The 12,278-nt window shown below is 40.4% G+C and overlaps 1 protein-coding gene across 15 annotated transcripts in view; it reads right to left on the reverse strand.

The window, feature by feature from the left end:
- The window catches only part of PTPRK (protein tyrosine phosphatase receptor type K), a 658,422-nt gene that overhangs the window by 45,117 nt on the left and 601,027 nt on the right, over nucleotides 1-12,278 (reverse strand). For 9 of the 15 annotated variants that reach the window (XM_082251915.1, XM_082251914.1, XM_082251916.1 and 6 more), the window contains 2 exons: nucleotides 8,565-8,700; nucleotides 1,600-1,749 (listed from right to left, as the gene is read on the reverse strand). In XM_082251915.1, coding sequence (XP_082108041.1) covers nucleotides 1,600-1,749; nucleotides 8,565-8,700 — 286 coding nt within the window. Of the gene's footprint in view, nucleotides 1-1,590; nucleotides 1,750-8,564; nucleotides 8,701-12,278 lie in introns of all 15 variants that reach the window. The other 6 variants (XM_082251924.1, XM_082251912.1, XM_082251922.1 and 3 more) reach the window with 1 other exon arrangement.

The following is a 12,278-nucleotide window of genomic DNA, read 5'->3' on the forward strand; positions in this document are numbered from 1 at the left end:
AGCTCAACAGACAGCCAATCACAGTTAGAATCACGCCCCTAGGGACACACACCACCCCTCCCTCTCAAATAAAGTTAACCCCTTCACTGCCAGTGTATTTTTACAGTAACAGCGCATATATATATATAGCACTGATTACTGTAGAAATGTCACTGGTAACCCCAAAAGTGTCAAAAATGTCAGTCAAGGGTCCGATCTGTCCGCCCCAATGTCGCAGTACCGCAAAAAAAAAAAAAATCGCAGATCGCCGCCATTACGCGTTAAAAAAAAAACAACAAAAATGACAAAAATCTTTCCCTTTGTTAGTAAACGCAATAACTTTTGCGCAAACCAATCAAAATACACTTTTTGCGATTTTTTTTACCAAACATATGTAGCAGAAAACAAATTGGCCGAAAATGTTAAATTTTGATTTTTACTTTTTTTTTGAGGAATTTCATATAAAAAAATGTGAAAAATATTGTTATTTTTGCAAAATTGTCGCTCTTTTTTGTTTATAGCGCGTGATCAAAAAAAATCGCACAGGTGATCAAATACCACCAAAAGAAAGCTCTGTTTGTGGGAAAAAAAGGACGTCAAATTCGTTTAGGTACAGTGTCGCACGACTGTGCAATTGTCCGTTAAAGTCACGCAGTGCCGAATCGCAAAATACCCCCTGGTCTTTTAGCAGCCGAATCCTCCGGGGCTTAAGTGGTTAAAACCCCAGTCTGCTTTGAAATATATGCCTGGGGGAGACCTTGCTGATGCAGTATAATTACTTTGTGTCTTGTTGCTGTGCTCAGTCTGGCCACTCCTACAAAATCCTTGGTTTTGTGTAAATGTACAAAGTGTGCAAGCCAAAGAAATGATGCTGGTTTGAAGGGTAGTCTCAACAAATATTGATTTTATTTAGATTCTTCTTCGGTTCACTCACTTTTGTAAATTGATAAAAAAACAACAATTAAAATATGTGTTCTGCCCTCTCTTCAAAAACCAATGAATGCACAAATACAACTGTATTTGGCTATTTTAAAATAGACTTACCATGTCCAAATGAAAAAGTCATAATTCTACAACCTTAGAAACCTAAGTGACTTTGTATTTTTATTGTGACACACATTTGTGGGGATATTGTAAGATGATGTATGCAATGTGATGTTGTGATCTATTATTCTTAACAATAAGTAGCCTTCAGAAATAGGTGCTGTATGCTATAAGTACTTAAAAGCACAATGAGCATGCTCTGTGCCAGCAATGGGGAGGTTTTCGGTATAATGTTTACATAATGAAAACTTCATGCAGTTTCATGCAAACATGCAAAAGAGAACATAATGAAAACTATGTAATTTTAATACTAATGTTAGGTTTATACTATCATACAGATTTTTATTGTTCTGTAGTTTAGATGAGATGTTTAATAAAAATGCAAATCACAAAATACGATACCATATAATGAGGGTGTTTAAAATGACTGTGCCTAAATATTGAAAGAACATCTTTTTTTTTGGTTCCAGATACATGGACAGATGCATGAACTACAAATTTAGAGCATCAACCAATGGCATGCAACTTACATATATGACAAAAGATAGATAAGCCTCTAATACATACTGATAATACCTGGAATTCATCTTTGAGATGTGATGAATTGGTCTGTGAGTCTATTCTTATCATGTCAAAGTATGCTGCTTTAAACTCACAGACGGGTATGGCAGTCTCTCCACATAAGCATGCCTCCAGTATGGCATCATGAATGAAGATATACTGCTCCTGCAAAAGACAAGTAGGTCATAAAGGCAGACGTCAGAAAATATTGAGATGAACACCATTTCATTTTTTTTTTATACTTGCTTAATGAATATGATTTGACATATGACAATATAAAAATCACACTGGTGAACGTTCTGCATTTTGTTTAAACTATGTATATATCCACCCTCGAATGAAAGTATTGACCATGTAACTATTATTTGCACAAGAGTAAAAGGACTGCAAAATAAATCAACTGTATACAGATCCTAATATATATTGGCAATTTAGTGTTCAGATTGGATCTCAGGTACCACACAAGTCCTAAGGAGCTAACCATTGATCCTAAACATGTTTGTCCATATTTTTCTAGGTGTCCCTCAACACCAGTGCAGCTTTTTATCTTCACAGGACACAAACTCCCCCCAAATCACAAAGCTTTAAAAAAATCCTTAGCACTCATGTACATGGACATTTGTGCGCATCAAACTGCTTTTCTGCACAAAGAAACTAATGGGAATTAAACAGTAGCTTGAAGCATCTTGGCAGTCAAAAGCAGGAATTGTGAAACACCACTGAGATCCCTTATAAATGGTCTAAATTTCAATCTAAATGCACCAAAAAGCATGCCAATTTTAGCTATTCATAGAAGCTGTATGTACATGGTAGAAAGAAATGTTTGGAGATCATGTCTGTGTGTAGTTTTTTTTTTTGCATAAAAACTGATCACATTTATAGTTTTATTTTTTAAATCTCACAAAATTCTTAATAGATTTCCATGTCCTCTGCAAGTTATACACTTTAACTGGCTGCAATAGCACCCATCAACTTGTGCTCTGTTTCTTTTCTTCAGCCGACTCCCAGCTATACAGTCACCAATCACTTTCACAGTGCTGTACCCCGCTTGGTTCTGAGGTTCTCCCACTCTTACTGGGAGGCCAGGACCATATCAATGGGCTTCAACATGGAAGGTGGGAGGAAACCAAAGAACACTGGTCTTCGATCTCCTCTGCCTGGAATGAAATTGGAAGCAACTTAGTCACTTCCTTTTTCAGAGCTGTCATTCTCTGGCTGTATCAGCCAGAGAAGCACGTTAACAGAGAAGATCTCTGCTCGGGTGTATACTGTGGAGGGCAGGAGAGACATTGGGGTCTATTAGACCCCCTACGTCTACAAAAAGAGTACTTCTCACCAGCCTGTTGCTATCACATGGGGGTTTCTTAAGCCCTTGTGATAGCAATTAAATAAAAAAATAAAAAAAGTAACCTCTGATGCCCTGCACACACCAGCAAATGTAAACATGTGCCCAGGGTGCCTATATATATGTCAACTGTGATCGCATCACATGTTCGTTATCGCTGTGAATGTGGAAGTCAGGGCAATAGTTCTAGCACCAAAGGCTTTTCAAGTGTCACCTATGGAGATTTTTGTGTTTTTCTTGATTTCACGGACGCATGCAATTTTAACACTTGACAGGTTTGGTGTCTATTAACTAAATGCAATCTAATCTTTCATATTTAGAAAAATGGGCATTATATTGTGTGTTCACAATAAAATTCATTTTATCTTATTTTATCCTGAAAATATGCATTTAATAAACCGTTGTGAAAATATCATGCAACTAATTCTACAGGTCCTCTGCTGTCAGAAAATGTATAATGTTCTGGGGTTTTAATACATTTTATAGCTAAAAATGCAGATTTTTACATGTGTGCAAAAAATAAAGTTGCTCTAGTGCTGAAGTAGTTAAGGCGGAAATTCACTCAAAAAGGGGAAGTTCCACTTCAAGTCCTCCTCCCCCCTTCTCTGCCACATTTTGAATTACAGGTCCCAGAAGACTGCAGGACCATTCACAAAACTCAGAGCGGCTCATGCATGTGCAGTGGACAGCCACCTGTGAAGTTGCAAGCAGCACAGTCGAATGCCCACAGTTAAGATGGTGAAAAAACAATTGTGAGCAGAAGACTGCATTAACACCTCTCATGGACTTTGAAGACAGACCAATATAGTATAAAAGTTATTTTTAGTGTAGAATCGTAAAAATAAAGAAAAAAACATACAAAAACATTACATCCATCTAGAAAAAAAGAGGCTAATAAAAGCTAGTACCCATTACATCACAAAAGGTATGGTGAATGCACACATGGGTGTTTATACATAATGTATGGTAGCCAGCCCGATTGTTTATCACAGATGGCCATACATTCACCAAACCTCTTTTGATGTAATGGGTACTAGCTTTTATTAGCATCTTTTTTCTAGATGGATGTCATGTTTGTATGTTTTTCAATATTTTTTACATTTCTACATTAACCACTTAAGCCCCGGAAGATTTTACCCCCATTCCGACCAGGGGGTATTTTGTGATTCGGCACTGCGTGACTTTAACGGACAGTCGCGTGGTCGTGCGACACTGTACCTAAACGAATTTGACGTCCTTTTTTTCCCCACAAACAGAGCTTTCTTTTGGTGGTATTTGATTACCTGTTCGATTTTTTGATCATGCGCTATAAACAAAAAAAGAGCAAAAAATTTGCAAAAATAGTATTTTTCACATTTTTTTTATATGAAATTCCCCCCCCCCCCCCAAAAATGTAAAAATCAAAATTTAACATTTTTGGCCAATTTGTTTTCTGCTACCTATGCTTGGTAAAAAAAAAAAATCACAATAAGCGTATTTTAATAGGTTTGCGCAAAAGTTATTGCGTTTACTAACTATGGGAAAGATTTTTGTCATTTTTGTTGTTCTTTTTTTTTTTAACGAGTAATGGCGGCGATCTGCGATTTTTTTTGCGGGACTGCGACATTGCGGCGGACAGATCGGACCCTTGACTGACATTTTTGGGGGTACCAGTGACATTACTACAGTAATCAGTGCTATAAATATGCACTGTTACTGTAAAAATGACACTGGCAGGGAAGGGGTTAACTTTATTGGGGAAGGAGGTTGGTTAAGTATGTCCCTAGGGGCGTGTTTCTAACTGTCATTGGACATGGCTACTGGTGTAAGAACAGAGATCAACGGTCCTACATAGTAGAACCGTGTGATCTCCATTTTTACACAGGGGAGAATGACAGGCGGCTTTGTTTACATTAGCCGCCTGGCCTTTCTCCCTTCCCGGCGCACGATCGCGGGTCCGCCGGTCACACGCACTGACTTCTTAGGGAACGACCCGGGGCGGGCGCGCGCTTGCCCTCTATTGGCTCACAAGCCAGTGACAGGCTAGTGACGTACCCATACGTCACTTTGCCTGGCCGGGGCTGACCGCCGCAGTATATGTACTTGCGGCAGTCGGCAACCGGTTAAAAATAACATTTTTTACTATATTGGTCTGTCTTTAAAGTCCATGTGGGGTGTTGATGCAGTCTTCTGCTCAGAATTGTTTTTTTTCCCAAATAATATATTGGACATGACAGACCTTCTTTCCTAACACAAACCAAGTTGCCTCATATAAAACCGTTAAGATGGTGGCGCCGGGATCCCGAAGGCTAGTGAAGAACTAGCCCACATGAGGATCACGCTGGATCTCTGGACAAGTGTGTTGTTATTAAAAGTCAACAACTACAGGATTTGTAGCTGCTAGCTTTTTTTTTTTTTTTCTAGATCAAAGTAAAAAAACAAAGAAAATTAAGTATTTACTATACTATAGATCATGGGTGTCCAACCTTTTGGCTTCTCTGGGCCACATTGAGTGTAGAGAAATTTTCTCGGGCCGCATATTAAATATATACTATAGTTAAGGTATATAAGTAATAAAATGCCGCCGCGCCCTTCCCACGCCACCGCGCCCCCCCCCCCCCCCCCGCACTAATTTAACATAACTAGAGGATGATCAAATGAAATGGAATCAGTATACAGAGGTTTACTTCTTCTGAGCGATAATAAAGGAACACTCTAACCACCATGACCACTTCAGTGATTTAAAGTGGTCACGGTGGTAGGAGTCAGAAACACTGCACATCCTCCCCTCCCCCCCTCTGAGGCAACCTCTGCCTACCGTTAGTTGGAAGCTGCTGTGGCCGTGCCCCCAACCTGACTTCCTTCCTCCCCAGCAAAAAGAAAATTGTCAGGGGGCAGTGGGCCGCATTGCCTGAGGTTCCGGGCCGCATGAGGCCCTCGGGCCGCAGGTTGGACATGCCTGCTATAGATGATATAATGGAAATTAATTTTGCTAGCAAAGTGTGCCTGTTTCTTTAATGGCTATTTTAAAAGGATGTGTTCCATTCAATATAAACATTAACACCAATGTGGTTTAGGCAGTGCTTGAAATTGTTTCAGTGTACACAGTGTTTTCAGAAGGTCTCTATAAACACTGGAAATTGCTGCATAACTCTATGACTGTGCCATGGGCTGTCAGAAGGTTCACTTAATAGACATTATATTACATTGCAAAAAAAAAAAAAGTAAGCGCTTCAATGAGGGCAAAAAATTGTATTTTTGTTTTTACCATAAAATCCATTTCTCTGAGTTCATTAACAGATACAGCACTTCATAAATCATAACTACTGGGTTATAGTGCCTCCTCCTAGGACTAGGCTGAACAAAAAACACCTGGCTATGCCCCCAGCTGGTATATAACCCCCCCTCTCTGCTCTAGGTAATCAGTTTAGTAGCAAGCAGTATCTCTTTCCAAAAATCATAACTAGTGGGACACCCAAAAGCAGTGGTAAAAGGAAAATGAGGGGTGGGGAAAAAAATCAAGACTAAACATTCCAAGAGCCCTTAACCAGGACACAGGAGTCTTAACTGGTTCACAGAAGCACAATCTGAAATATAAAGGTTTAAAGAAAAACACCCCTCAAGAGAAAACAGCCCCTCCTAAACAGCAGCCTGCAAAACTTTGGGGCCAAAAGAAGCATCCGCAGATGCAAAAGTATCTACCTTATATAATTTTGTGAAGGCATGCACGGACGACCAAGTGGTCACCTTGCAAACTTGCGATACTGAAGCCTGACTAGACAGATTAAAATGAAATTAAGATTACCCAGAGAAGAGAGGGGGGTTACATATCAGCTGAGGACGGCCCATGGGCGTAGCCAGGTGTTTTTTGTTCTGCCTAGACCTACTATTGGAGGCGGCAATATAACCCATTAGTTATGATTTATGGACCGCTGTGTCCTTCGATGAACGAAAGAGAAATAGTAATTTAGCCAAAGTTTTCTAACTGTGCTTAACACAGCATTACCAAGTGTTATTGTAAATAAAATCAGCTTTACACCATGCGCAGACTTTGTATATTCTCGAACAGTGAAATTCCATTTGCTATGTGGGTTTTCACGTAGTATATGCCGTGTGTGCTTGGACTGTGTGAGATTTGCTCATACATGTTCTGAGTATTTACTTTGAGTTTTCTGATGACCTATTCTATTTTTGTGCTGTGACTGTTGTGTACAGTGTTTGCCTCCAATCCAGCACACAAACTCAGGACCGATTGCACACCCAGAGCAAACTGTGATAAAGGGCTAGAGGAGCAGGCACACAGAAGCAAAATGTAACATTGCAAAAGAAAACAGGGTGGTGGGAGAAATGCTAAGTGGAGAGGAGAAAGAATATGTTTAGCACCCAACAGGTAGGTACTAGGTAAAATATAGTGGGCTTTGTCTGCCTAACAGCAGAGCCATGTTTTCTTTTGTGAGGTAGGTTGTCATGGCTACCAAGTGTGTCTGCTGTGAGGGGAGTCTCCTCACTGGCCCTGTGAGAGGCTTCTCATTGGGCAGTGAAGGAAACCCAATCAGGGACACATTCAGGCTTGTAACTACCCCAGAAGGCAGATTCTGCCGCAAAGGATTCGGGGAGTGGGTATAAGTTTGGGGGTGGCACATGACAATGTCTTTGGCGGGCACAGTCATAGAAAGGGGAGTGCGGCTGTCTCTCCTCCTGTCTGAGGAAGGCAGATGTCTCAGGGTGTCGCCTGAGTGTCCAGAGCGTGCTGAGTGAGCTGAGGGGATCCGGTGTGCCAAGAGCCCATGGAGAGAGAGAGGGGTCCAGTCCCAGGAAAGCCTACACAGGTCATGAGTACTGAGGATTGCCCCTATGGGTCTGCCTGAAGTTAGAGGGGACCACTCCGGAAGAGGTTCTGGGATCCAGTGGCAGCTAGTTGTAAAGGGGTTACCTAGGTTGAGGACCCTGAAGCTACAGAGGGGGTACATAGTTAGTGGACCCTGAAGAGTTGAAGTTAAAGGGGCACCTGCGGTTGGGCCCTGAATTGTCAGTTGCAAGAACAGCTATACAGAGTTCTACTTCATACTACATCAAGATAGTCAAAGCGGGGGGGGGGGGGGGGGCAGTATTCAGTGACTTCCACAGCACAACAGTGTCAGGAGTTCTACAGTTCACAGTCCTGGATCTTCTGGACTAAAAGTCGAGGATTCAGCACTTCTGTGTTTTACAGGATATTTACAGTGTTAGAGAGCGTTGGCTGGCATCAAGGAAGCGCCAACGGGCATTTTTCAGGAGTAAAGTCCCACATGTAATTAGTTCAAGCCTCAAGGAGTATCCCACTCTCCCACTCATTCCCTTCTCCCATCCCCTTTTAAATAAAAAAAAAAAACACAAAACAAAGATACCGGAGTTGTGGCTGCTTCAGTTGTCACCCCCAGGGTCACAGCTCACATGGGCTGAAGAGAGTACCGGTACTAATGGCAGAGGTACAGAAGAGCAGAGACAGTATAGTTGAACTTTTAGAAGAGCAAAGGAGGAGATAAAGCATACTTGCTGAGGATGTAAAACTGACTGGGAACCTTCAGTGCTGATTACAGGAAACAAAGAGCTTTTTTTTTTTATTTTTATAATATACAGTAATTGTCATTACATTTTTAAAATGTTTATTACTTACCTCTGTCTGGACCATATTAATCCGCCGGGAGCGTAAAGCTTTCACACAGTTATAGATGTCTACCACACCTTCCCGTTCTGCCATGTCCAGCATGATGTCAATAACTATGTAACAACCAGTGCGGCCAGCGCCAGCGCTGCATGGTGTAGAGGGGGGAAAAGAAAATATATCAAATCTACATGCTAAATGTTAATGTACTCACCAAGAAATACATTTACAGTTTGGTTAATTCATTGCCTTTACTTGACTAATACTATTCATTTTTTTTTTTCAACTTTCAACAGTAAACAAATATTTTTGGGGACAGGACTCCTTTTAGGCTTGCTATAGTGCTAACATTTTTTGATTTTTTGCATCCAACTAGATGTATGTGCATACATATACACTGTGTGTGTGTGTTTGTGTGTGTGTATATATATATATATATATATATATATATATATATATATATATATATATATATATATATATATATATATATTGCTGGTATCAAGTGATCGCTATGATTGTAATCGTGATTGCTATGACCAATGTATACAAAACAGCCATGAATGGCTTCCATTCATGACTGTGTTGTGATGCTGTGATTGGACCACAGCCATCACATGGTATCTGGGTCAATCACAATGCTCGGTACCATGTGACTAGCTGTAGCCAATCACAGCATGTCAACAGTAAACAAGCTGTCAGGAATGGAAAGCCCTATTACTTAAAACAGTGATCATAAATGTCGTAAGAAATAAAAAAAAATTCCCTGATCACTCCCCCCAGAGTAGTACAGTGTCACTATGGCAACACTTAACTACTCCGATGATAGTAAAAAAATAAATAAGGAAAAACAATGATTAATATTAACATTTTTTTTTAACATACTGTCACCAGTCAGTAGCCCTGATCACCACCACACCAGTCAAATGACAATGCTGTACTGCACTGGTGACCGTATGTGAAAAAAAAAAATTTGTTTAATTTCTTAATTTTCTAAAAAAACGTGACAAAAAAAATTACAACTGCCAAAACCTCAACATGCCTCTTACTAAATACCGTGGACTACTTGGGGGTATTTGTACTGTACTGGCATTTTAGGGCATCAAGAAGTGAGATAGGTCATCAGTACATCAAGATTGATCAATTTTCACGTACCAAAGCTTGTAGACTTTTAAACTTTCACACAGACTAAAAAATATACATGGATTGGGGTATTTTTCCAAAGAAATGTAGCAGACTAGATTATGGCCTAAATTTATGAAGAAAGATTTTTTGTTCGCAAATTTTTATAACAGAAATTAAGAAAAAAATATATTTTTTTTAAATGTTCAGAATTTTTTTTACTTATATAGCAACAAATTAGAAAAAAAAAAAAAAACAGTAGTGATCAAATACCACAGAAAGAAAAGCTCCATTTGTGTGAAAAAAAGCTATATAAATTTCATTTGCGTAGTGTTGTATGGCCAAGCAATTAACAGTTAAAAGAAAAACAGTGCTGAATAGCAAAAAATGCCCTGGTCATGAAGGGGATAAAACTTCTGTAGGTCAAGTGGTTAAAGTTACAAAAAAAAAAGTGACGCAGCAGTAAAGAGTACTGGTCTCTCACTCTCTTTTACTTCAGGCCAGACCCTCCTAATTTCCTCACACAAATATTGGAAAATGTGTATTTCTCAATGGTCCACTCCATCACTGTGGTGTTGCTGGGACACCGATCTCTCAGTACTATACTACTGTCTAACCCCCAAAGCTCTCCTCAAATACACAGATCTTCCAAGGCTCTACCCTTGCTGCCTGATGCCAGGTTACCAATCCATATATCTTATGGCTGCCTAGTGAAGCCAAAAATCCTTAGTAATTGCAACAAATTTCTGGGTGAAGTGGTGCATTATCTGACAGAAATGCAGGGGTGCAAATATTTTTGGCCTTAACTGTATGTATATATATATATATACTGAGAAAAGTAGACTAACTTGTCAAAATGTTGGTGCAAAAAAAAAAAAAAAAAATTATATTGATTATATTGTCATTTTGAGTAACGTCATGTGAAATGTGTAAGTACAGTATCCCACAAAAGTGAGTACACCCCTCACGTTTTTGTAAATATTTTTTTATATCTTTTCAAGTGACAACACTGAGGAAATAAAACTTTGCTACAAAGTAAAGTATTTTGTGTACAGCTTGTATAACAGTGCAAATTTGCTGTCTCCTCAAAATAACTCAACACACCCAATAATGTCTAAACCGCTGGCAACAAAAGTGAGTACACCCCTAAGTGAAAATGTCCAAGTTGGACCCAATTAGCCATTTTCCCTCCCCCGTGTCATATGACTCGTTAATGTTACAAGGTCTCAGGTGTGAATGGGGAGCAGATGTGTTAATTTGGTGTTATCCCTCTCACTCTCTCTCTCATTCTCTCATACTGGTCACTGGAAGTTCAACATGGCACCTCGTGGCAAAGAACTCTCTGAGGAAATGAAAAAGAGAAATGCTGCTCTACATAAAGATAGCCTAGGCTATAAGAAGATTGCCAAGATCCTGAAACTAAGCTGCAACATGGTGACCAAGACCATACAGCGGTTTAACAGGACAGGTTCCACTCAGAACAGGCCTCTCCATGGTTGACCCAAGAAGTTGAGCGCACGTGCTCAGCGTCATATCCAGAGGTTGGGAAATAGACGTATGAGTGCTGCCAGCATTGCCGCAGAGGTTGAAGGGGTGGGGGGTCAGTCTGTCAGTGCTCAGACCATACGTCGCACACTGCATCAAAGTGGTCTGCATGGCTGTTGTCCCAGAAGGAAGCCTTTGCTAAAGATGATGCACAAGAAAGCCCGCAGACAGTTTGCTGAAGACAAGCAGACTAAGGACATGGATTACTGGAACCATGTCCTGTGGTCTGATGAGACCAAGATAAATGTATTTGGTTCAGATGGTGTCAAATGTGTGGCTGCAACCAGGTGAGGAGTACAAAGACAAGTGTTTTGCCTATAGTCAAGCATGGTGGTAGGAGTGTCATGGTCTGGGGCTGTATGAGTACTGCCGCCATTGGGGAGCTACAGTTAATTGATGGAACCATGAATGCCAACATGTACCGTGTACTGAAGCAGAGCATGATTCCCCTACCTTCAGAGACTGGGCTGCAGGGCAGTACTCCAACATGATAACCCCAATTATCATGGTGACCACTGCCATTATTAGCAAGGCAGTGGTCACCAAGATGACCACTGCCTTGCTAAAGAAGCTGAGGGTCAGGTGATGGACTGGCCAAGTATGTCTCCAGACCTAAACCCTACTGAGCATCTGTGGGGCATCCTCAAATGGAAGATGGAAGAGCACAAGGTCTCCAACATCCACCAGCTCCGTGATGTCATCATGGAGGAGTGGAAGAGGTCTCCAGTGGCAACCTGTGAAGCTCTGGTAGACTCCATGCCCAAGAGGGTTAACGCAGTGCTGGAAAATAATGGTGGCCACACAAAATCTTGACACTTTGGGCCCAATTTGGACATTTTCATTTAGGGGTGTACTCACTTTTGTTGCAAGCGGTTTATACATTAATGACTGTGCATTGAGTTATTTTGAGGGGACAGCAAATTTACACTGTTATTCAAGCTGTACACTCACTACTTAACATTGTACCAAAGTGTCATTTCTTCAGTGTTGTCACATGAAAAGTTATAATAAAATATTTACATAAATATTGGGGGGGGGGGGGGGGTTATCACCTTTGTG

The sequence above is a fragment of the Pelophylax lessonae genome, assembly GCF_965119305.1.
Source record: "Pelophylax lessonae genome assembly, chromosome: 3".
In the NCBI taxonomy this organism is placed as follows: Eukaryota; Metazoa; Chordata; class Amphibia; order Anura; family Ranidae; genus Pelophylax; species Pelophylax lessonae.